Here is a 26,064-nt window from a genome sequence, read left to right on the forward strand (position 1 = left end):
GACCGCTGATTGGGCGAGAAAGGGAAGGGCCACAGAGCTATGAAACAAGCAAGAGAGGGCTTCTCCCTGTATAGATTTGTCACTTCCTGGTTCATACTGAGAGGTTCCCCCCCCCCCGTGTGTGTTAAATCGTCTCTTAACCCTTTCGCGTTCGCCCCTCAATCCCTGGTAAAAGATTGGAGAGGGGAAAGGGACTTTTATAAGGCTGGAAAGAGTTGCATTTCCCCAGATCTTAACGTCGAACGCTAATATCTCATTCGCAACAAACGTGTGTTGTGCGTGTGTGTGAAGCGTATCTCCGGTTGCGTTCCTGCAGGGTTTAGTGATAGTTCGTCTTGCTGACAATATTAAGTGCCCAATTAGTTATTTCTCTAATCAGGACAGAAACCGAGCTGAAAAACCCTTCTGCGGGGAAGGACAGTGACACATCAGGAAGGGAAGGCAGGATTAATCACGCTTTCACTTATTCCTCGGAAAGTTCATCCTCCGTCCTAGCAGGTTTAAAAGATGAAGAATCAGAGTCACACAGTTCTTTTTCTTCCCTTCAGAGGCTGAGCATTAGCAGCGGCAGCGGCACATTTCCGTGATGACAGGAGAAGTGTTACTGGAAGAGAGGGAGAAAGGAGACCACTGCTGCACGTGGCTGGATCTCCTTCTGTTATGCTTTGTGGAGGGTGCTAAACTTTTCTCTAATGGGCAGAAGCAGCCTGTCCCTGGCTAAACATACATCAGATTACACTCTTTCTAAACCAAGTTCAGGCGTTACACAGCCCAAATATTTTTAAAACAACTTCTTGACACGACTAGCCTAGTAGGGAATTGTTTTTCAAATATATAAAATTCTCACACTGTTATGTACTGAAGTTCTCACCCTGGGCCAGCAAGGGGATATTGTAGATAGTTTTCACTCAGGTCTACATATGCAAATGAGGAATTGAAAGTGATGTTCAGTGATTGGATAGTTACAGAAAGTTGTTATGTTGCTTTGTAGTTGAGCTCTATCTAAGCAGGCTGACTGAACCCTTCAGCCCTGTTCTGGGCCTGTGAATAAACAAGAGCTGTCTGAAGAATTGCTGTGTCGTCTGGTATGTTCACCCACAACTTAACACACACAGTTGGCTTTCCTGCCCCTTGTGACAATATGATTAAAATGGGAGAAAGACTCTGCAGAGGAAGTAGATGAACAACTTTGGAATAGCTTGCCAGGTTCAACCTCAGTCAAGACTTAGAAAAGACTTTAACAATAGCACATTGCTGGTACATGTGTCTGGTCTGACTGAATAAAAAAATAAAAACTATGCTGACAGGAAAGTCATTTGCCTGGGTCTCTAATATATTTGCGGTGGCCTTGCCCCAAAATTATTTTCTTCTGGGATTTTTTCCCCTTGAACAATTGATCAAATGACAAAACAGCTTGGACCAAAAATTGGTTTTATTCCTCACTCCCCAGACTCAAAATGCAACTGGTAGAGCTCTTATCCTCCATTCACTAACAGCAGCTAAATTAGTGGTAGTCAAAATTTGGAAACCCATAGATATCATTTTGAAGCTGGGATATTTTACATATACAGTGGTGCCCCACAAGACGAATGCCTCGCAAGACGAAAAACTCGCTAGACGAAAGGGTTTTCCGTTTTTTGAGTCATTCCGCAAGACGAATTTCCCTATGGGCTTGCTTCACAAGACGAAACGTCTTGCGAGTTCTTGCGAGTTTGTTTCCTTTTTCTTAAAGCCGCTAATAGCCGCTAAGCCGCTAATAGCCGTGCTTCGCAAGATGAAAAAACCACATGACGAAGAGACTCGCGGAACAGATTAATTTCGTCTTGCGAGGCACCACTGTAGACAAATTAACTGCTCTACAAAAAGAAAAAAGACCAACACCATTTACACAACATGGTATCCATTTACTGACTTTGTAAAATTTATTAAGTATGGTTTTCATCCTCCATCAACACATGGGATATTATGGAACAACATCTTTATTTGATTGCCTATACTGGAACATAAGTGACTGCAATTTTCAGCTTATATTTACCTAAATCTTTTATCACTCTCTGCATTCCTATTTAATGACATTCTATGATCATTTTGTATGTTTATACTGTTGACTTGAAATTAAAAACCCCAAAATGTTTTCTTTTTCTTTTTTTCATTTTTCATGATTATGTTGTCCTCTAAGAACCTCAGTCCCAGCCAGGATGAACAGCGGTAAGGGAAGATGGGAGTTGTAGTACAGTCACACTTTAAAGGGGCTGCAGAATCCCCCACCCTTGTTCAAGAGCAGAATTAAGGGAAATGCGAGGATTTCTCATATTGATAGGACCTGTCCTACCCTTGAAGGAGAGTGAGGGAAGATAGGACCAGATGCTCTCCTTCCTTGCACTGGAAGAGAAGTAGTCAAGTAACAACTGCAGGGTACAGGCAGGGGGAGAGATCATTCTAGACCCATACCAGTGTTACAAACCACCTACCTGCCCCAACACACACACTTCCCAAAAAGCAAATTTGTAGAGAATTGCAGTCATAACATCACATGCTCAGAAATTTCATTTGTTAAGGAGCTGCTTCTAAAAATTATTGCACTAATAAGGACAGCCCAGCAAGAAGCACACTCACAGTTTCAGTTAAAAATTCAGATCAAAAGTAATGCAGGGATGCCTTTGGAAGCTGTTGAGCAGGGGATGGGGAGGACCTGGGGCTTTCCAATGTTGCAGGACTACAACTCCCATCACCCCTGACCATAAGGCCATGCTGGGAGCTAATGGGAGATATAGTCCAACAACATCTGGATGGGCACAGATCTCCTCATTCCTATTTATGGAGATGCGTTAAGAGTTTCACAAGTAACACAACAAATTGTAGCCTGTTAAGGAAACAAGGAACTGTAGCTTCCTAAGGAGGAAATTACAGTTCCCAGGATTCTTTACGGGTGGGGGAGAAACGTACTTTAAATGTATGCTGGATGTGCTTTAAATGTATGGTGTGGTTGTGACCACAGATATTGGAAGCCTGACAGGCTGCGAGGAGAGTGGCCAGGAGCAGCATTCTCCACTCTGCTGCCTTCCAGATCTTTTGGACCACAACTCCCATCTGGGAGACTATGACAGGGCACCATCACGTTGGTGAATGTGCGATCCCTAGGGCCTAACACTACTTCCCTGCTGCATATGCAAATTGGCAACAGAGGGCTATTCTGCACCCTGATGTCAAGCGGCAAAACAGGCACGTGGGTTTTCTTTCCTTCCTTGTTCCAACATTCTAGCTACAGAGCCTGCTTCAAGTGATCATATTACTGCCCCTGTGTCTTCCGACTCCATTGCTGCAAGATGCTGTCTGCGGCTTCCAGAGTTGAGTCTTCCTAATGCACAAAACAAAAGTAAGTTTTAAATGCTGGTGTTTGGCACTGCCAAGATTTTTTATCTGACGCCTGCCCCCCACCCCAAACCTTGCACAATCAAAAATAGCTGTTCAACATCTGGAGGGTCACAGGTTTCCCAGCACCCTCATTTTTTGCTAAAGCAGCTCACAAGATACAAAGAAATGTATGTAAACATGTCCCCCTCAAGTGGTGTGAAAAATGTGGGAAATCATTCCAAATAATCCCATGGACAGCTCACCTTGGCAAAGCAAAAGCGAATGAGATGGTCAAAGTTCTTCTTCTGTGGTGGGCTAAAGAAGGCAGAGACCGGAATGGCGGTTAAGCCCTATGGAGGTAGAAGAATTGTGTATTGACAGATTTTCCAGCTACATGATAAAGTATCTGCCTTAGGTTTTTTTTTAAAAAAAAATGAAAACGGACACCTATTCTTTGTAAGATTAAAAAACAATTCCTGACTGTTTTTAAATGTTTGTAATTCACCTTGACACACAAGTGAAAGGGGATTCATAGATTAAATACTGTTGCTATTCTTATTAACATTATAATTACACGTATCATTGTAAACCACTTTGAGATTATTATTATTATTTTTACAATCAAACAATGTACAAATTTTATCAAGTAAAGAAAGAAATCTTATTATAATTATTATTATGCACTCTCACTCGTCTGGCTTCATGTCCTGAGTGTTTTCCCCCTGGTTGAAATGGGTGTCTGAAAATGTCTCTTGCTTGGATGGAGGATAGAGGGGTGTGTCCATATACAGAAACTGGTTCACTGTACAAAAGCTAAACACTGCATTCATTGATCCATCCACCTTTGTCTCTAGCCCAGCCCACCACTGGCACATGGCCCCTGGAAGGTGGAAAAAGTTCTCTACCCCTGTAGCTGTCAATAATGAGTTCGATGTAATATTGGTCTGACACAATCCCAGGTGACTTTCTGTGTTACCAACCTTCTGAGTGCCTGAGGCAGAAAATCCAGTGTGGCCATCCCTTCCCCGTGTCAAGAAGCAGCAGACTGGTAATATTGCCACCTTCAGTGTTTTCCCAAATCTGCCACCTAAGGCTGCCACCTCACTAATGGTCTGGCCAGTCCCAAATCTTGGGTCACGTACCTTGTTCTTGATCATCCACTTTGTAAAGCGATAATCGTACGGCTCCTCGGAGTCTGGCTCATCAGGAAGTTCATCTTCTAAGAAGAGAGCATGGGCATTGATTGTTGAGTGGCTAAGTGGCTAAGATTGCTAAGTGGCAGAGCACATGCTTTCATGAAAAAGGTCCCCAGTTCAAATGCTTGGCACTGGAGAGACCCGTACTCAGAAACCCTGGGGAGCTGCTGCTGATCAACAATGCTGGGCTTTATGCACAAACTATCTTAGTACAGTGGACGCTTGGGTTGCGAACGTGATCCGTGTGGGATGCACGTTCGCAACCCGCAGCGTCCGCAACTTGCAGCGGTGTGTCTGTGCACGTGCGGGTTGTGATTCGGCACTTCTGCGCATGCGCGACCGCCAAAACCCGGAAGTAACCTGTTCCAGTACTTCCAGGTTTCAGTGGTCCATAACCTGAAAAAAGGCAACCTGAAGCATCTGTAACCCGAGGTATGACTGTATAAGGTAGCTTTCTATATACAGTAGTACCTCTGGTTGCAAATGGGATCCATTCTGGAGCCCTGTTCACAACCTGAGCAGAATGCAACCCACGTCTGGGCATGTGCAGGTCACAATTTGCCGCTTCTGCGCATGCGTGTGACGTCATTTTGAGCGTCTGCACATGCGCGAGCGGCAAAACCCGGAAGTAACCTGTTCCGTTACTTCCGGGTTGCCACAGGATGCAACCTGAAAAGATTTAACCTGAAGCAAATGTAACAAGAGGTATGACTGTATCTCCATTGAAATCAGCCCTTTCTTCTGAATCCTGAGGACTAGAACTTTACTTTATTTTTAAGGGAAGGACCATGGTTCAGTGGTGGGGCACCTGCCTTGCACGCAAAAGGTTCTAGGTTCAATCTCCAGGCCTGGGAAAGACCTTTGCCTGAAACCCCAGAGAGTTGCTGTCAGTCACTCTAGACAGACAGTACTGAGCTAGGTGCACCAATGGATCTGAATTTGGACTGGGTCTCAAAACAAGCAACATTATGGCCGCAGACCCACCATACATGTACAGCACATGGCTTGACCCAGAGAATCCTGGAAACTGTAGCTTGTTAAGTATACTGGGAATGCAGCTGGTGAACTACATTTCCTGGGATTATTATTTTTTTGAGGGCGAAATGTATTTTAAATGTATGATGTTCTCTCTTTAAATGTATGTTCTCTCTTTTTAAAAAATAATAATAGTGTCCCCATAAACTGGGTGAAGGGGGAGTGTCACACTTACTGAATTCGGAGAGGTCGGCCACTACAAAATAGGAACCTTCTGGGATAATGGGCTTCATGCCAACAGCAAGCAAGCTCTGGACCAGGAAGTCTCGTTTTCGCTGCAGCCGTTGAGGTAGCTGGGCAAAGTAGCTCTCGGGCTTCCCAAAGCGCTCAAACTCTTGCTCTAGCCCACAGGCCACGGCTTCCTAGAGACTCATGAATAACAACAGATGGACATCAACTGCAAATGCAATTATCAGGCAAGGTTAGCAGCGTCAAAGTTGTCACTAATTCCCCCTCCCCAAGGTTGATTATTCCAGTAAGTATATACATACCGTGCTCAGTTCTTTGAGATGCCAAAAAAGTATTAACATGGGTCTTCTTCGGTTTTAGTCCTACTCCGAGTAGACCCACTGACAATAATGGGCATGATTTAACTGGCCCAATAATTTAAATTGGCTTGCTCCAAGTAGAAGAATAGTTCCCAAAAGCCTGCTGGAAAGAAAGCTTTACCTGCTGACGGAAGGACAACAAGGAGGCAGCCAGTGTGGCCTCCCAAGGGAGGGAGATTCAAAGCCAGAGAGCAGCCACTAAGAAGGCCCTCTCATGCATCCCCAGTTAGAACTATTATTTAGTTCTTTCTAGATTAAGACTTGATTTAATGGATTGCACGTAAACCACTCATAGGATACATTTGGGCAGTACAAATGTTCTAGATAAATAAAAATAGAAAAACTTGGGAGATTGTAGTCCAGCAGCCAGTGGCGTAGCGTGGGGGGTGCAGGGGGGGCCGGCCGCACCGGGCGCAACATGGGGGGGGGGCGCTCGCACTCGCAGCTCTCTGCCCCTACCTGGTTCACTCATTCACTCTCTCTCACTGCAGTGCTGGCTGTGTGAATCCGATCCGAGCCGCCGCCGGGTCGCCGCCCACTGTGGGTGTGTGTGTGTGTGCCAGGCGTGCCGTGCGGTGCGGAGAGAGAGCGAGGGTTAGGGGGCGCAAATTACTTGCCTTGCCCCGGGTGCTGACAACCCATGCTACGCCACTGCCAGCAGCATCTGGAGAGCAATGCACTGGTTACCCCTGCAGTGGAAGGGACCGTTTTGTCCAGCGCTGTTTTGTTACCTGAGCTGCTGTTGCACAATGATAAACCGAGTTTTGATGAATTGTCCTCAGGTGCTTCAAAAGGTGGTCGGGCCCAATAGTCCAGCCCACCTATGGCCACGGAAAAGGAAATGGAATTATTGTTCAGATCTCTGGATAGCTGGTGTTCTTCATTTGTCACTGAGAGTGTGGGGAAATCTACTGTGGGCAGGGGAGGGGCTTTGCAACTAGAGGGCCACATTGCCGCAGAGGCAACCTTCTGAGGGACACCTGTCAGCGGTGGGAGGGACCAGAGGCAAAAGTAGGCGGAGCAATAAAAATAAATGCTACCTTTGTACACCTGGCTGGTTTCTACCCACAAACACACCCTCTAGCCTCAATCTCTACACACCCTCTAGCTTCAATCCAAACAACCAAGAGGCATTACAGTCATACCTCAGGTTGAGGTAGCTTCAGGATGAATATTTCCAGGTTGCGCTCTGCGGCAACCTGGAAGTAACAGAGTGTGTTACTTCCGGGTTGCGCCACTCGCGCATGTGCAGGTGCTCAAAATGATGTCATGCGCATGCGCGGAAGCGGCAAAACACAACCCGCACACACGCAGATGCGTGTTATGTTCACTTCAGGATGCGAACGGGGCTCCGGAACGGATCCCGTTTGCATCCAGAGGTACCACTGTATCAGAGTTCAAGGACACATTAGGAACAAAGGAAGCTGCCTTATATTGAGCTAGACCATTAGGGTCCCTCCAGCTCAGTATTATCTGCACTGACTGGCAGTGGCTTTCCGGGGTTTTAGGCAGGCTCCCAATGGCAGTGCTTGTCCCCCAGGCCTGAGGTTCTCCTGGTCTACAGGATAGTCTCCTGGTCAACACAAAGATAGCTAGGCAGCTCTACTGTTTATGAACAATACAAAGCACCATCCTAATATTTGATGAAATGCTGTGTGCTTTGAATTGCCTGCTGGCTGATCCATTTTTCATGTATAGATGAAGATGATTATTAAAATTGCTACGCTGCCCTTCATCCAAAGATCACAGGGCCTGGGACCTCTCACATGAAAAGTATGCACCCTACCATGGACCTATTCCTTTGCCTGCAAAGGATTAGGTAGGAATTTCAACTGGAAAACGGTCCTTAAGTCTGGCTCCTTCTACACCTGCCTCCTCACCTTCCATCCCGTTGCACTGAAGGTTTTTCCGGCACTTCCAATGGTCACGGTTCGTTCCCACATTCCTGGTAAACTGGCTGTCAGCAAGGAAAGAAAATGAAGCTGAAATCTACACAGTGGTGCATTCAAGAGAAAGGAAATCAGAGCTGGGACATTTCTCCCATAACGGAGAAGCACCCTGAGTATCTGCTCCTTTAAAGACACTGTTCTTTGCAGAGTCTGGAAAGTCCAAGGCAAGATCTTGCAGGAGTCAGACCACTTTGATCCCAAAAGGGAGAAGGCATAGGGACCCACAGGTGCTCATACCAGCTCAGGTTCACAGACTAGGGGGAGGATCAGGTATGAAGCCAAGTGTCCAAAAAATGGATCTGCCTTACCCATCCGGATATGCTTGTTGCCATCGTAGACCAGCCACTCGTATACCTCATCACTGAAGCAGAGGACGTCATGTCTCACACACAACTCTGCAATGAGCTCCATCTCCTTTCTACTGAACACCTGCACAAGAGGGAGAAGACTGGCAACCCTGGGCCCCTTTGACATAGAACAGTGGCAGCTACTCCCACTGTTGGGAAAAGGACCCTCCAAACACCCATGGGAAGGGTAGTCTGCTATGCTGAGGAAGGTGTTCCCAGGTGGCAGAGAGAAGTTAAGGAATTAGACACTCTTTAAGACAATAAATGCTGCTTCATCAGGAACAGATGTCATTCATTCACTCTGTTCCTAAATGGAGACTTCAGACAATGTTGCTGTCTTCTAAGATTGGTTTATGAAGAGTTTTCTTTTTACAACTAAAGTTGGGAGAATCCTCAACTTTCCCCCCAATCTTGCAGGAGAGGAAAATCTGGCTGCAATGGCACACAAGACTGGGGAAAGGTGGTGGTGGTGGGGATGGGTTCAGCTGAAGCAGAGACTGATGCCTATGCAATGCCCTCAAGCTACAATGATTTTATGGCACATACTGAACTGCACATACATATTTCAAAGGTACATCAAGTGGCCTGTGCAAAACTGCAGGGTTCTTAGCTACCTTCCCCAAAGGGTTGTTGGGAGAGTTCAGCACAATGGCTTTAGTTCGCTTGGTGAACTTTGCTGCCAGCTCGGCTGGATTCAGTTGCCAGTCTCTGCTAGAGTTCAGCTTGCCACCTTCTGCAGCATTCTGGCGGAGGAGATGGAGAAAAAGAGAGAATGAAGGGAGAGTCAAGCCACTGGACTTCTACCAATGGGCAAAGGCCCCAAAACTAGCTATTTTGTTTGATTCAGGTGAAGCTGTGGAAGAGCAGAGCCACCATCTAGGATCAAGGCCAGTAAACTAAAGCTGCATTGGGACAGGACAGAGGCAGTGTTGAGACAAGAAAAAAGTACTGTTGGTGAGTGACTCATCCAATCAGGGATGTGGAGCTCAGGTTGTTCTGGATGAAGTAGCACTGCCCGTAAAGAAGAGTTGGGCTCCAACCCCCATGACACCCACCCATACCCCAGGCTGTGTGGCCAATGGTCAGGATTGATGGATGTTGTAGTCTAGTGAATCTGAAGTATCAGGGTCACTGTCTACAAAGGCCAGCACAATCAGCCCACTTACTAGTTGCAGAGGTATGAACACAGAAGTCCCACCAGCCATTTTCACCATGGGCTCATAGCAGTCAAAGTACGGCTCAATAATAATGACCTAAGAAAATGCAAAAGAGGTATCAAGCACACCATTGGTTAGTTTTTATGTTATGTGGTTACAGGATTTCAGACCTCAATATATTACTTGATTGTGTGTGTGTGTGTGTGTGTGTGTGTGTGTGTGTGTACGTACAACATTTTAACAAACTGCCAGACAAAAGGATCATTAGCAGCAATGATGCCACCCATCTGCCTGTCAGGAAGAGAAGGAAGTAAAGAACATGAAACAAGGCTGATCCGCCAAAGGGGGCCCACCTAGTCTAGCATCCTGTTCTCACAGTGGTGAACCAGATGCCTTAACAAAAAGGCCACAAGCAGGACCTGGGTGCAACAGCAACACTTTCCCCCATTGCAATTTCCAGCAAATGGTATTCAGAAGCATACTGCCTCCTGACAGCAGAGGCAGGACATAGCTATCAGAGTCAGCAGTCATTGATAGCCTCATGGATTTGGCCCATCCTCTTTCAAAGCCATCCAGTTTGGTGGACATCACTGCCTCCTGCAGAAGTGAATTCCATAGCTTAGCTACATGCTGTGTGAAGAAGTCCTTACATTTCTCTGTACTCCCAAATCTTTCAACGTTCAGCTTCATTGGGTGGCACAGGGAGGCAGAGGCTAGAACCCCCACTTTCCAGTTTCATGAAGTCTGAGAAGCATTGTCCTAGCCATTAATATGTCCCAAAGCACACAGGCACTCTGTTACCTCATCTCCATCATCCACCAGAGCCTGGAAGCAGCAGAAGAGGGCCTCATAAGCACCGACAGTCACCATCACATTTTTCAGAGGGTCCAGGTCTCGTCCGAGCAGCTTCCCAAAAAAGCGGGCCAAGATTGCTACTAAACGTGGGTGGCCCTGGGGAAACAGCAGAGGCTGAGAACACGGAATGGTAACCTGAAGCAAGCAGGCTAGTAGACGTTTATTGCACATTTGTCCTGAACTTGATCGTAAAAACAAGTGTTCTTTCTGCTTACTTGCTGCACTTAGATTGCAGCCTCCCCAGAAATCCTCTTCTGCAGCCCCATCTGCACTATACATTTAAAGCACTATGATACCACTTTAAGCTGTCATGGCTTCTCCCAAAGCATCCTGAGAACTGCAGTTTTTGAAGAGTGCTGAGAGTTGTTAGGAAGCCCCTATCCCCATACCTAAGGGCCACGGGTGGCGCTGTGGGTTAAACCACAGATCAGAAGGTCGGCGGTTCGAATCTCCACAACGGGGCGAGCTCCCGTTGCTTGGTCCCTGCTCCTGCCAACCATGCAACCATGTGTTTCCATGCGCTGCTCCAGTTCGCCAGAAGTGGCTTAGTCATGCTGGCCACATGACCCGGAAGCAGTACGTCGGCTCCCTTGGCCAATAAAGCAAAGATGAGTGCCGCAACCCCAGAGTCGGCCATGACTGGACCTAATGGTCAGGGGTCCCTTTACCTTTTATCCCCATACCTACAGAGCTACAATTTCCAGAGTGGTTTAACAACCAATCCCTCTTCCCGTGGGATAACTGTGCAGGGAACTATGTATAGGAGTGTTCTTGCATAGCAACACTTCAGACTTATGTAAGGTATGTATGCAGCCTGAGAGAGAAAGGGAGGAGATTCTCACGTACAAATTCTCGGGTATATTGGTGCAGCAAGGTATTCTCTCCACCAACAGCCTCCACCAACGCTTCCCTGACAAAGTCCGGTGGGGGGAAATTAGGGAAGCCTTGGCCCAGGTTCACAGTCTTGTACGTGGCCGCCAACTTGACAAACTCCACCCTAAGGAGAGTGAAAGGCAAAAGAGCAGAGAGGAAGAATTAAATCCCACTAGGCCAGCCTCCTGTAATCTCAACCCCAGCTGGATTACAGCTACTGTCTATTGCTGGGGTTCAGGGTGTGCAAAGAGGCAAGCCTCGGTTGGGTGGATGGTTTGAATCCCATTATTCACTGACTCCCTAAAGCACCCTGCCAGCTTAGGGCAGACAGATATAGCAGAAGCCCTATTGAAATAGTATCTAATAAACTTTGGGTCCCTAACTGGATCTGCTGAAGCTTGCTGTAATTGTAATTCTCTTGGTTCCATGTTTTCTTTAAAACCTGTTCCCTCTCATCTGGGTAATGAACAGGTGGTGTAGAAGTAAATTCTTACCACACTTGGACTGTCTGGATCATGTGTTAGGGCTGAACTGGTGCTCTGTGCTTGGCTGGCTAAGACTACGCTGCTCCTTGAACTCTGTTCTCTCGGGCAAGCATTTTGACAAAACGCTTTACCCTCGTTGGACAGAGACCCTAGCACCTAATAGCAACCCTGGACCATAACTAGTACCCCTTCACCCAAGCAAACAAGATGGTGTTGTTGGTTTGTCAGGGTGGGACTGTGGCTGAGTTGCAGTGTGCCTGCTTTGCATGCAAAAGGTCCTTGGCTCAATCCTCAACAGTATCTCCTGTTCAAAAGGATCAGGGAGTGGGTGAAGTGACTAGGCTAGATGTAAATATAAGGCTTCTTTATCCTAAAAGCTGTTCAGCTTTTACTTTTGATTGGCCAGTTACCTTAATAATGCTCTGTATTTCTTTTCGTTTTTAAGAATGGTAATTTATGTTTCAACGTTGTAAGCTGTCCTGATATTTTTATTATCTGGCCATACAGAACTACATTTATTGGTAAAGAAAGAAAGAAATAGTCTGGCCTTGTATAGTCTGGCAGCTGGGCAAGTATGGACTGGGCAAGTATGGTGTATGGGGCCCACCCAAGGAGGAAATACCAGATATTCTTCTCTACGCCCTCCAGCCTCCGAGCCTGAACCATCCTGGACATTTTTGCCTAGAGAAAGGAGGAAAGGGTGGGGGGAAAGAAGGAAGGAAAGAAAGCATGTTAGAATTGCTGCCGATAAGGGCTATTTAATAACAAAGAACTGCAGAACTTTTTCATCTTTTTTCAGATATTTTATATGCCAGTAGTTGATATGGTCCCTATAGGTTCACTTATTTTAGTTTACAGCTGGTCTGTGGAACCTTTGGCCCTTCAGATGTTGATGGACTACAACTCCCAGCAGCCAGCATAGCCAATGGCCCAGGATAACAATGGGAATTGTAGTCCAGCAGCATCTGCAGGGCCAGGGCTTCCCAACACCTCATTTAGTGGCATTTAAGAGGGTCTTCTCTAATTTTTCTATGGTGCTTTAAAGTGTGGAATTCTTATTAGGGTTTTTTTGGTAATTTTTATAATGTTGAAAACTGCTCAAGGACTAGCGTTTGATGCATAAAGTGGTAAATAAATTACTAATAAAAAAGGGAGCAACCTTAGCACAGCAGGCAACAAATACCCCGACCTCCCCTGCTCTGTTCTGTCATCACCAACAAAAAACTTAAACTCCATCCATACAAAGCACAGTCACATTTTCCAGCTGGCTCCTTCTGGTTAAATGGTTTTTCCTATGGCAGGGCAGACTTTTTCAGGCCTAGGGCCACATCTCCTCTAAGGCAACCTTCTGGGGGCCACATGCCACAGGGTAGATAGGGCCAGTGGCGAAAGTAGGAGCAGCAACAAAGGTGATTTCCCCCTTTGTACAGCAAGCAACACCCACTCACACTTTTCATCCTCCATCCAGACAAGGAGGAGACTGGAATGTCTGCAGAGGGTGACTAAGATGATCAACAGTCTGGAAACCAAACCTTATGAAAAACAGTTGAGGGAATTGGGCATGTTTAGCCTGGTAAAGGCAAAAGGTAAAGGCAAAGCCTGGTAAAGAGACTGAGGGGAGATATGATAGCCACCTCCAAATATCTAAAGGGCTGTCACACGGAATATAGAGCAAATTTGTTTTCTGCTGCGCTGGAGGGAAGGACCCAAACCAATGAAATCAAGTTACAAACCTTAGGAAGAACTATCTAATGATTGACAATGAACAAGCTACCTCGGGATATGATGGATTCTCTTTTATTGGAGGTTTTTAAACAGAGGTTGGATGGCCACTGTTAGGGATTCTTTAGCTGGGATTTCTGCATTGCAGGGGGGTGGGACTGAATTGTGTTTATGGTCCCTTCAAACTTTAAGACTCCACAACTTTAAGACTTGTTCCAATGAGACCAAAACACTCAAGCAGGGCCAGTGAGGGGGAGAGTTCCAAGGGTTTGGTAGAGAAGCCTGGGAGTCCACATTTGGCTCCTGACACTCCTGGTCTTCCTACCTTAGAGTGATACCAGCAGAATCCAATACGATTATTCCTTCCCAGTAGGTAATGAATCAAGGACAGAGCGATACTTCTAACCATACCACTACAACACTGGTTTGCTGTGCCGTATGCATGGACCTGTGTTATTTCTTACACAGAGAGAGGAATGGGGAAGAGGAAAAGAAATGAGAGATCAATTGCATTCAGACATAAACCCAAAGCTGCTCCTTGATCTTGGGAACCGTCATGCAAAATGTGGTTAGGATATCCTAGGTCCAAATATCTCATAGTCCAAATGCACTATGAGAAAATGAACAACTTTGCAAAATACATAGCTGATGTATGAGCGTACGTGGGGTGCGGGTGGGACAAATTGTAAAAAGTGAGGTCAGAAGGAAATGAAATTTAGAAAAGTACGGAGGGTTATAATTATTTACTTGCAAGTGCCAAGACGTCTGTGTCATCAAACATTGTTTTGTAAATTACCACTGTTAAGCACTTAATTATCACTTTGTTTTTATATACCTTTTAACTGTTGGTTGATTGATTGATTGATTGATTGATTGATTAATTGATGATTGATTGATTGATTGCCTGATTGCTTGCTTGCATTTATAACCAACCCTTTTCTCTCCAAGAAGCTCAAGAGGGTGTACATTCCCCTCTTCCTCTGTAAGGGAGGTTAGGCTGAGAGGCAGCATCCGGCCCCAAGGTCAGTCAGTAAGCCTTATGGCTGAGCAGGGGGATTCAAACCCTGGTCTCTCACAGGTCCTAGTCAGGAACTGTTAACAGCCATACCACCACTGGTTCTGTCTTTACCATTAAAATATTTCAGGATGTTTTATGAGAGGCATTTACACACATACAAGATACACACTCATATACACACAAAATCAGTGGTTAAGATCAGTGCAATTTTGAAAGGTTCAGTCTTCGACCTTGCTTCAAAATGCCATCCAACTGTACCCAAACATAGATGAGAATGTGGTCTTCAGTCACAGGAGCCATTGTGCAAAATTTGGTGGTGGTAATTTAGCAAACAGACAACTTTCCAAAATATATAGTAAAAAGCAACACATGCAGGTTCCATATAATATCCGTAACTCCCAGGAACTTGAAATATGATAGCAGAGCATATGGGTTCAGCTACCTACATTTAAGTTAAAAACAAGAAGATATAGCTGTACATGTGTTTTGGTGGAAAGTACTAAGGACCCAATTCATATATGTGTACACCTTATATGTATTCATATTAACTTTGTACTCCTAAAAGAGAAAAGAAGGTTAGAAATAAATTAAGATGGTTATGAAATTGGAGGGAGGGGGTTATCAGTTTGCTTTCATTCTTGTTTTTATTACTTTTTCTTAATCTTGTATTTTTATGCTTAATTTGCCCTGAGATGTACTCATGGAGGATGGTATATAAATTTAATTAATAATAACAACAATAACAAAACTTTATTTCATAAAATTCATATACTGCTTAATTGTAAGAGAAAACCTAAATGTGGTTAGAATCTCAAAGGATGTACTTAAGAACACATTGTTCAGTAACAAGGGTGCCTCTGAGCACATGTAAGCCAGACACTAAAGCAACTTGGGAATTCAGAGAACATGGCTTTCAAGCTCCGAAGACTTTCACTTTACAAGAGTTACCTTGCAATCTTATGCACAGCTGTGAGTAACTAATGGGACTTACTTCGGAGTGGACATGCATACATGTGCGTTGCAAGGACTGGAGGGTGTTGGTGGAACTGGTCACCCCTTGCAAGAAAATATTAACATGACCTTCCATGGGATCTCAGTTATACTGGTTCGCTATTTCCTGTTTAGGAACTGAGGAAGATTGCATGCAACTTCCTTACTGTGGGCAGATCAACAATAAAGAAGAGCACTAGCAGATTTCTCACAAGCAAGTCAGTTTGGACAAGGGATTTGGTTGCTGCTGTGATCTGCATACTCTTACTGGAAGCAAATAGCCTTGAGCCAGCAAGGTGTAGTGATTAGTACTGGACAAGGGTCAGGGAGCACATTGGTTCAAAAATCTCCAGTCATGAAATTCACTCTGTGACCTGGACCCAATCACTAACTCCCGGTCTAACCTGACTCACAGAGCTGCTGTGAGGATAAAATGGGAAGAGAGAAAACCGTAAGAACTGTCTTGAGCTCCTTGGAGGAAAAGTGGGATACTAATGTAATGCACAAAACAAATGCTGCATTTGGAATTTGAAGGATGTCACAGAAGCTTCTCTACAAAAGGAAGAGATGCCATCCATCCCTGTCCTGAAGTAAGAGAAATAAAAGCACATTTCCTAAGAATCACATGCTTCCTGGCAGGATCAGAGCAGCTTTCAGAACCAAGCTGAGTTTTGTTGTTTCCTAGCCACCAAATGGATTATTAGGTGTAAACAGATAATCTCAGAGGAACACAGGATGGCAAAACTAAGCATATGGGGTTTAATCAAGAATTTTAAAAAACAAAGAGCAAGAACTGTTAACAACAACATGACCACTATATTTTTAAAGAAAAGATTCCAGAGGAGTTCAAAAGCTGTCACACTTTCTGTCTTATTTCTAGATAAACATATAAATACTTAATATTAATAATAAAGCAAGTCTTTAAACGGGGGGGGGGGGGGGAATCCGCTTGCTCTAAAGTTTTCTGGTCTTTTCCATGCCACAAAATTCACCATGCTTGGCACCTTTCTATTTCCCTGTGTGTGGTTTTGTGTTTTGTTTTTTGAACAAGTGAAATATTTCTGGGAGGAGATATGGCAGGGCTTCCAGCCAATCACGAAAAGCACAGGGAGGATTTTAAATAAAGGGAAGGGGATCATGTGGCACCCCAGCTAGGGGTGACAGCCTTTTTTCTTTCTTTTTTGGCCTGGGGTCCTCAGCTGTGTTTGCAGCAATGCCATGCCTGGGGGAGGAAATTGCTACCTGATTGTTCAGCTTCTATTAAAGGCACAACTGTACATCAAGGCTGTGTTTAAAGCATTATACTGTGTATTTAAAGCATGATCCTCCCAAAAGAAATCCTAAGAGCTGCGGGTTTGTTAAGGGCGATTGAAATCTTAACTCTATGTAGGGTACTACAGTTCCCAGGCTTCTTTAGGGAGGGGGAAATTTGCTTTAAATGTATGGCGTGTAGGCAACTATAATTGCCCTGTTCCTTACCTTCTTCTGACTAGCTGGCAACCTTAATTCCGATGTCCCTTTTGACCAAGCTGGTGATGGCAGAAAGGAGGCAGGTGGCTCCTTTTAAAGAACTTTGCTCCTCAATCTAGATAAGTAATAAGTAACCTTAAGAAGAAAAAAAGGAAATGAAACAAACAAAGCTGGAGGAGGTGTGAATTTGCATGTGCTTGACAAGCCCTCTGCTGGGTGGAGAGAGAATCAACACTGCATACATTCCCCCACCCCGACCCCAGAAGAATCCTGGGAAGTGTAGTTTGTTAAGGGCAGGCACAGACAAACTCAGCCCTCCAGATGTTTTGGGACTACAACTCCCATGATCCCTAGCTAACAGGACCAGTGGTCAGGGATGTTGGGAATTGTCATCCCAAAACATCTGGAGGGTCAAGTTTGCCTATGCCTGGTTAAGGGTGCTGGGAAGGGCAGCTCTGATAGGTAAATTCCAGGATTATTTGGGGAGGAGTGTACTTCCATGGAGGGCACAAGGAGAAGGGGACGACAGAGGACGAGATGGTTGGACAGTGTTCTCGAAGCTACTAGCATGAGTTTGACCAAACTGCGGGAGGCAGTGGAAGACAGGAGGGCCTGGCGTGCTCTGGTCCAGGGGGTCACGAAGAGTCGGACACGACTATGAAGGAAGGTGAGGACAGGTGACCTCACCTAGGCCCAAAGTCACCCCCCCCAAGCAGGCTCAAAGCTTCTCAAAGCTTTTCAAAATCATTTTCTCAGCAGCTAAGCATCAGAAACATTCCGCTTGCTGTAACTAAAAAGATTGCAACAAGGTAGAGAACAGAGCCCATTGTCTTCTCAGTCCTTTCTCAGAACCACATTGCAACTTGCTTTCTCTCCGGGAACCATGCCAAAGCACAAGAATGAAACAACGGGAACACTCTGAAAACCCCCTCACCCCCTTTCCTGCCAAGAGTCCACAATAGTTCCAAGACAGCTTTCTGTACATGCTCAGGAACCTCAACATGGGGCAGGACTCCTGAGGGAGGAGAAAGGGGGAGGGAACTGGAAAGGGGTATATATGTTTGTGCACATCACTGTGAACTTGTGCATGCTTTTGTGGACTATCACACTTGCTCCTTCTACCAGTTCATGTATGGTAGAAATAAACCTTTTTCTCTGAAACTATTCCTTGAGTGTCTGTTGACTCCCACTTCCCTTTCCCAGGCGCAATTTTTTCCCCACCCGAGGGCAAAGCCTCATAAGGCTACGACTAAACAACAGTACTTCTGACTCTGATACACACAAAACATTTAAAGCATATTCAGCACACATATTTTTTTTAAACAAAACCCAAAAGAAACCTGGGAATTTCAGTTTCCCCTCACAGTGCTGCTATTCCCATCCTTTGGCAGGCATGGGGTTTAAATGTATAGTGTGGATCTGCCCTAATTAAATGTACATTGTGTATCTAGCTTTCATTTGAGTAACACTCCCCTTCAAAAACGAGGATAAGAACATAAGAGTCTGCTGGGTCACACCAGCCACTCATCTAATAAAGCATCCTGTTCTCAAGCAGCAACACTCTTCTTATGCAGTGGCGTAGCGTGGGTTGTCAGCACCCGGGGCAAGGCAAGTAATTTGCGCCCCCTAACCCGTGGATTTGCGCCCCCTAACCCGTGGATTTGCGCCCCCTAACCCATGGATTTGCCCTAACCCCAGATGTTGCGCCCGGTGCGGCCGGCCCCCCCTGCACCCCCCACGTTACGCCACTGTTCTTATGTTCTGATACCTTTCAGATTACAAGGCTGCCAATGGCCACCAACCAAGCTCTCCCTTCACAGTTGTGTGATAGGAATTTTGAGGTCTTAGATATATGGAAATGTTCATAAATGTACTAACCAAGCACGTACATAGATCAGCAAAAAAACCCAACCTGGAACCATTTTGATTCCTAAACTGAGCCAATGTTTTCTCTGCAAGGTCAAAGTGGGAAACCTCCCATTGTCTCTTTCCTCACAAACCTGTCTTAAGGGCACATTTAAGATATGAATAGGGTGTGAGCCTGTGACATGGCCCAGGAACTAAGTATTTATCATTACAAAAGACTGGCCAGGCTACCCAGGCAATCCAATCAAGTAACCTGCCAGACAGGAGATAATTCAAATTTCTGTTTAGACCGCTTTTTCTGTGATGTAGATATGATGTATCTGAGGGGTGGTCTTAGGTTACACCCCTTCTGTGATGTATGTATGATGTTTTTGGGGTTGGTCTTGATCTACAGCGTGGGAATTTCAAAAGTCTTTATAAGGCCTTGTGCACCATTTTTCGGGGTTCCACCTCTCTCCTGCGGGTGAGGGGAGCACCCTGTTGCAACAGATCAATAAAGATCAGGCTTACTAGCTGCTTTGCTTCTCAGTATTCTCTGGTTGGCCTCTGTTATTCTCTCCTACCAATAGGGAACCTATGTAAGGACTCTATATGGACTCTTGGATACCCCATAAGGGGAAAGGGCAATTTTTGTTTACAACAGCTGGAGGCAGTGATGCTTCTGAATTTCAGATGCAGGAAACTGCAGAAGGGGACAGTGCTTTCGTGGTCGGGTCCTGCTTGTGGGTTCTCCCTTCAGGGTATCGTTGGGCACTGTGATGACAGCGTGCTGGACTAGATGGGCCACTGGCCTCATCCAGTAGGTTCTTCTTATGTTTTTAAGTGAGAGCTATTTGGGGACTTGGGCTTAGATTTCTGTCTCCCTGTGGGAGGTTATGTCTTCAGGGTGTCTGGATAAGTGAAAGGGTCAACAGGCTACCAGTCTTTGCAGTAACGTCTGACTTAAATCTCAGTTGCTTTGCTCTCTGTGCTATGACACTGGAGGTTCCCACTGGAACCTAACCAGAAGCAAGATCTGTTGGGAGTTAATGCTGCAAAACACACCCCAGTTTTATGCTTATAGGAAATGACACCAGTTTCTAGCAAATCACATTCAAAGCAAACCAACCCAGGAGGCACACTGGAACCCTCAAAACCTTTCACCCCTCTGAGACTGGGGTGTATTTACACCCAAAAAAACAATATTTACATGAACAAATGGAACATACATCCTTGTTCCGAGACTCTAATGACATGGAGGGCAGATCTGCACCATACATTTAGAGCACATGGCTACCTGCAAGGAATCCTAGGAACTGTACTTTTCTTCTTTCATAGCTACAAGCCCCAGCACAAAACTACAGGGCCTAGGATTCTTTAGAGAGAAGTCGTGTGCTTGAAATGGCTCTAAGAAGGGCTATAAAAATCAATGTGATTTACTGCCAAGTAAACATACTTAGAAATGCAACATTGGTGAAATCTCTAAAAACCACCCCTTAGATTTTAATATGGAAATATATTTGTAAAGACACAGTATTTGTAAAAAGAAAAGAAAAGACCTCCTTAAACACTGTGGTTGCTTTCCTGCTCTAATGAAATTGGAGTGAATGCCTTTCAATTCTCCTTTATCAATATTTCAGGAATTTACTATGCAATCAACATTTTTGTGATGACCCAGCCCAATAAAAATGTTGGTGAGTGAATCATCCAAGTGCATCAGAAAACCCACTTTTTATTTATGCTCACACAAAAATTAACATTGGAATCTGATACAATCACAGGCTTGAAAGAAGGCTGCTATCTAGTGGGCAATAAAAGGAACATTTATCTGACCAAATGCCTTGACATTGGGAAACCAAAGTCACAGAGATGCTTCGGGTTGTTAGCAAAGCACTTTTCTGTTTGCGAAGGCAAATTATGGAAGGGTAGTCTTCTGGTTTGTTTGCTTTAAAAAATAGTGTGTTGCCCGGAACAGGCAGTAGTTGCAACTATCATTACTGTCTGGAAGAGTGTGGAAGAGTGCTTAGAGAAGGGGTTGTCAACCTGGTCCCTGCCACCCATTAGTGGGCGTTTCAGGATTTTAGGTGGGCAGTAGGGGGTTCTACAGTACAAGCTGAATCCTCTTTCCATCGAGCACTGGTGGGCGGTAAGGAAATTTTACCATCAAGAAAGATACATTAGTGGGCAGTAGGTATAAAAAGGTTGACTACCCCTGGCTTAGAGCATAAAATTAGGATCAGATACTCTGGTTAAAATGCATGAAGCTCACTGCGTAATGGTCATCATCTCTGTGGCCTGGGGAGAGTCCTGAGGGCCAAAAAGCAGTTGGCCCTCTGGGAACTGAGGTTCCCTTCCCTTCTCTGTATCTTGCAAATACATATTAAAATGCTAACAAATTTTTGCCAGGCCCTTTTAAAAAATGATTATGATGATCTGCAGATTGATGCAGAAATGTGGAAAACTGGACTTGCGAAGCCTAGATAAACTGAAATTGACATATTTGCCCTTCTCTAGATGCAGGAGGAAATGATGGGAGGTGAAGTGATTCCTGTTTACACACATTACCCATCTGTCTGTCTGTCGCTCTGCCAGTGAAGAGTGTGGAGTGCAGTCATTGTGTCGGTAGGAGCTGGGAAGCCCAGGTTCAAATCTCCCACTCAGCCATTGTTATAGGGGTAGGCTTTTACAGCCCAGCTCTCCATCAAGGGATTCAGTGCCCCCCAAGTCTGTTATCAGTCAGAGGAAAATGAGTGGAACCAGTAGAAGGAAAGCAAGGAAGATATTTATTTTTCTGTCGCATCAGAATTCCCCCTCCCACCACCTTGCAATGAGGTGAGGACCCAGAACAAAGGTGTATAACAGCTTTTAAGGACTTAAGAAATTTCCCACCCCTTAGCCAAAGACCACTCAAAAGCATCCTACAGATTCGAGAGTGTGTCTTATCTCCTGTTTGTCAAGATAGCTGATAATCCTTTCTGATTGCATTATCCTGCCAGTCTTTTGAAGTGATAGATACCCTAGCTTCTGAAACCTTTGTCACAGACCTCCCCTATTCATACACAAAATGTGCTCTTTGGACTGGATTTGAAGGATTTGTAAGTGAAAAGAACAATTGGGAAAGGTTTTGCTAAGATACTTCCTTCTGCAAAGAAATAATGGGGGTCAATAAGAGTCAATAAGACTTCAGGATGGATCTCCCATACTATTGCAGACATGTGGTTATGTGCTTAAGTATATGTATTTATCTTGTGCACTTATGAACATTCATTTTATTTACAACCCCTTAGAATTCTTATCATGGATCACTGCCTTGTCGTGGCGAAGGGGCTTGAATAACTCAGAGAAGCTATGAGCTATGTCGTGCAGGGCCACCCAAGATGGACAGGTCATAGTGGAGAGTTTTGACCAAACGTGATCCACCTGGAGCAAGAAGCAGCAAGCCACTCCAGTATCCCTGCCAAGAAAACTCCATGGACAAAGACAACAGGCATACAAAAGTTATGATGCTGGAAGTTGAGCCCCTCAGGTCAGAAGGTGTTCAACATGCTACTGAGGAAGAGCGGAGGACAAGTACAAGTAGATTCAGAGCTGATGGAGCGGCTGGGCCAAAGCTGAAAGGTCGCTCAGTTGTGGATATGCTTGGAAGCGAAAGGAAAGTCCAATGATGTAAAGAAAAATATTGCATAGGAACCTGGAATGTAAGAACCATGAACCTTGGTAAGCTGGATGTGGTAAAAAGTGAGATGGCAAGAATATTGACATCCTGGGCATCAGTGAACTAAAATGGACGGGAATGGGCAAATTCAGTTTGGATGACCAGTATATCTACTACTGTGGGCAAGAATCTCGTAAAAGAAATGGAGTGGCCCTCATAGTCAATAAAAGAGTGCAAAAGCTGTACTGGGATGCAATTTCAAAAATGACAGAATGATCTCGATACGAATCCAAGGCAGACCTTTAACATCACAGTAATCCAAGTTTATGCACCAACTACCGGTGCTGAAGAAACTGAAATTGACCAATTCTATGAAGACTTACAATACCTTCTAGAAATGACACCAAAGAAGGATGTTCTTCTCATTATAGAAATGCTAAAGTAGGGAGTCAAGAGTTAAAAGGAAAAACGGGCAAGTTTGGCCTTGGAGTTAAAAACGCAGGGCAAAGGCTAATAGAGTTCTGTCAAGAGAACAAGCTGGTCATCACAAACACGCTTTTCCAACAACACAAGAGACGACTCTACACATGGACATCACCAGATGGGCAGCATCAAAATCAGATTGATTATATTCTCTGCGGCCAAAGATGGAGAAGCTCTATACAGTCAGCAAAAACAAGACCTGGAGTTGACTGTGGCTCAGATCATCAGCTTCTTATAGCAAAATTCCAGCTTAAACTGAAGAAAGTAGGAAAAGCCACTGGGCCAGTAAGACACAATCTAAATCAAATCCTTTATGAATACACAGTGGAAGTGAGGAACAGGTTTAAGGATTTAGATTTGGTGGACAGAGTGCCTGAAGAACTATAGATGAAGGCTGGTAACATTATACAGGAGGCAACAATGAAAACCATCCCAATGAAAAGGAAATGCAAGAAAGCAAAGTGGCTGTCCAACGAGGCCTTACAAATAGCGGAGGAGAGAAGGCAAGCAAAATGCGAGGGAGATAGTGAAAGATACAGGAAATTGAATGCAGATTTCCAAAAAATAGCAAGGAGAGACAAGAAGGCCTTCTTAAATGAGCAATGCAAAGAAACAGAGGAAAACAGCAGAATGGGAAAAACCAGAGATCTGTTCAAGAAAATTGGAGATATGAAAGGAACATTTTGTACAAAGATTACGATAATAAAGGACAAAAGTGGAAAGGACTTAACAGAAGCAGAAGACATCAAGAAGAGGTGGCAAGAATACACAGAGGAATTATACCAGAAATATATGGATGTCTCGTACACCCCAGGTAGTGTGGTTGCTGACCTTGAGCCAGACATCCTGGAGAGTGAAGTCAAATGGGCCTTAGAAAGCACTGCAAATAACAAGGCCAGTGGAAGTGATGGTATTCCAGCTGAACTATTTAAAATTTTAAAAGATGATGCTGTTAAGGTGCTACACTCAATATGCCAGCAAATTTGGAAAACTCAGCAGTGGCCAGAAGATTGGAGAAGATCAGTCTACATCCCAATCCCAAAGAAGGGCAGTGCCAAAGAATGCTCCAACTACCGCACAATTGCACTCATTTCACACGCTAGCAAGGTTATGCTTAAAATTCTACAAGGAAGGCTCAAGCAGTATGTGGATTGAGAACTCCCAGAAGTGCAAGCTGGATTTAGAAGAGGCAGAGGAACCAGAGACCAAATTGCAAACATGCGCTGGATTATGGAGAAAGCTAGAGAGTTCCAGAAAGACATCTACTTCTGCTTCATTGACTATGCAAAAGCCTTTGACTGTGTCGACCACAGCAAACTATGGCAAGTTCTTAAAGAAATGGGAGTGCCTGATCACCTCATCTGTCTCCTGAGAAATCTCTATGTGGGACAAGAAGCTACAGTTAGAACTGGATATGGAACAACTGATTGGTTCAAAATTGGGAAAGGAGTACGACAAGGCTGTATTTTGTCTCCCTGCTTATTTAATTTATATGCAGAATGCATCATGCGAAAGGCTGGGCTGGATGAATCCCAAACTGGAATTAAGATTGCCGAAAGAAATATCAACAACCTCAGATATGCAGATGACACAACCTTGATGGCAGAAAGTGAGGAGGAATTAAAGAACCTTTTAATGAGGGTGAAAGACGAGAGCGCAAAATATGGTCTGAAGCTCAACATCAAAAAAACGAAGATCATGGCCACTGGTCCCATCACCTCCTGGCAAATAGAAGGGGAAGAAATGGAGGCAGCGAGAGATTTTACTTTCTTGGATTCCATGATCATTGCAGATGGTGACAGCAATCATTAAATTAAAAGATTCCTGCTTCTTGGGATAAAAGCAATGAAACCTAGGCAGCATCTTAAAAAGCAGAGATATCACCTTGCCAACAAAGGTCCATATAGTTAAAGCTATGGTTTTCCCAGTAGTGATGTATGGAAGTGAGAGCTGGACCATAAAGAAGGCTGATCGAAGAATTGATGCTTTTGAATTATGGTGCTGGAGGAGACTCTTGAGAGTCTCATGGACTGCAAGAAGATCAAACCTATCCATTCTGAAGGAAATCAGCCCTGAGTGCTCACTGGAAGGGCAGATCCTGAAGCTGAGACTCCAATATTTTGGCCACCTCATGAGAAGAGAAGACTCCCTGGAAAAGACCCTGATGTTGGGAAAGATGGAGGGCACAAGGAGAAGGGGACGACAGAGGACGAGATGGTTAGATACTGTTCTCGAAGCTACCAACATGAGTTTGACCAAACTGTGGGAGGCAGTGGAAGACAGGAGGGCCTGGCTTGCTCTGGTCCATGGGGTCACGAAGAGTCGGACACGACTAAACGACTAAACAACAACAAGAATTCTTATAACATCAGGAAGCTCACCTTTGGCACCTTTGCTCACCTCTCAGCCTAACCTACCTCACAAGGTTGTTGTAATGGATTAAAAAAAATGGGGGTGGGGTGGGGAGAGAAGCATAGATGCCGCCTTGAACCTTTTGTAGAGGTGGGGAGGAAAAGGTGGGATAGATATGCAAAAAAAATAAATAGCAAACATGCAATGCTAGTCCTATTCATAGTAGGGCCATTGAAATGGATGAGCATGGCTGATTTAGCTCCATTAATCTCAGCAGGTCTACTGTGAGAATTTATTTGGACGCAACCCAATATGTTGCTTTTTATATATAATATTGTATATATGGTTTATAAATCTGCTATAAAACATCACATTAGTACCCGTTGTCATCAGGATGTGGGGATTAATATTGCCGTTTTTACATAATGAGTTGGAGATTTCCCTCCCTTTAAATACGGAGAGGCGCAACGTGTTAATTATATATATTTTAAAAAGAAAGAAAGAAAGAAAAACGTACGTGCGGAAAACGACCTTCCCTTACCAAGATGGCAGCTTTGCGCTCCTTTCCCCCTCCATACTCAAGATGACCTCCAGGCATCTTTCGCGCTTTCCATTCGCTTCCTCTCCCTCTCGCTCCGTGGGGAATGCCTTGCCCTTCCCAAGATGGCTCCTCTCGAGATGGCGCCGCCTAGTGGAAGAGAGGAGCAAGAGTCGCGGCTGCTGCTTACTT

The 26,064-nt window shown here is 44.7% G+C and overlaps 1 protein-coding gene across 9 annotated transcripts; it reads right to left on the bottom strand.

The window, feature by feature from the left end:
* Nucleotides 1-1,899: 1,899 nt before the first annotated feature.
* KYAT1 (kynurenine aminotransferase 1) lies at nucleotides 1,900-26,002 on the bottom strand. Of its 9 annotated transcripts, none has more exons than XM_028716101.2 (15): nucleotides 25,876-26,002; nucleotides 17,009-17,134; nucleotides 13,847-13,969; nucleotides 12,422-12,480; nucleotides 11,288-11,438; nucleotides 10,388-10,537; nucleotides 9,596-9,682; nucleotides 9,044-9,172; nucleotides 8,391-8,511; nucleotides 8,014-8,090; nucleotides 6,865-6,954; nucleotides 5,761-5,947; nucleotides 4,497-4,573; nucleotides 3,618-3,704; nucleotides 1,900-3,358 (listed from the first exon to the last, which is right to left on the bottom strand). In XM_028716101.2, exons 3-15 carry the CDS (start codon nucleotides 13,928-13,930, stop codon nucleotides 3,290-3,292), a joined length of 1,368 nt encoding a protein of 455 aa, XP_028571934.2. In that variant the 5' UTR covers nucleotides 13,931-13,969; nucleotides 17,009-17,134; nucleotides 25,876-26,002; the 3' UTR covers nucleotides 1,900-3,289. The 9 variants fall into 9 exon arrangements, 8 of the variants coding, with proteins under 8 accessions (XP_028571934.2, XP_077778505.1, XP_028571930.2 ...); XM_077922379.1 differs by having other exon boundaries at nucleotides 3,618-3,669; nucleotides 4,497-4,570; nucleotides 13,847-13,980; XM_028716097.2 differs by having other exon boundaries at nucleotides 4,497-4,570; nucleotides 13,847-13,980.
* Nucleotides 26,003-26,064: the final 62 nt, after the last annotated feature.

This window comes from Podarcis muralis, chromosome Z (assembly GCF_964188315.1).
Source record: "Podarcis muralis chromosome Z, rPodMur119.hap1.1, whole genome shotgun sequence".
In the NCBI taxonomy this organism is placed as follows: Eukaryota; Metazoa; Chordata; class Lepidosauria; order Squamata; family Lacertidae; genus Podarcis; species Podarcis muralis.

Excerpts from the sequence above, each read along its gene's own strand:
- KYAT1 (XM_028716102.2), bottom strand. The coding sequence starts at position 13,930 with ATGGTTAGAAGTATCGCTCTGTCCTTGATTCATTACCTACTGGGAAGG. Across the intron at positions 11,439-12,421 it reads GGCGTAGAGAAGAATATCTG|GGTGGAGTTTGTCAAGTTGG; the intron begins GTATTTCCTCCT and ends CACTCTCCTTAG. Across the intron at positions 4,574-5,760 it reads GGCCGACCTCTCCGAATTCA|AAGATGAACTTCCTGATGAG; the intron begins GTAAGTGTGACA and ends CTCTCTTCTTAG.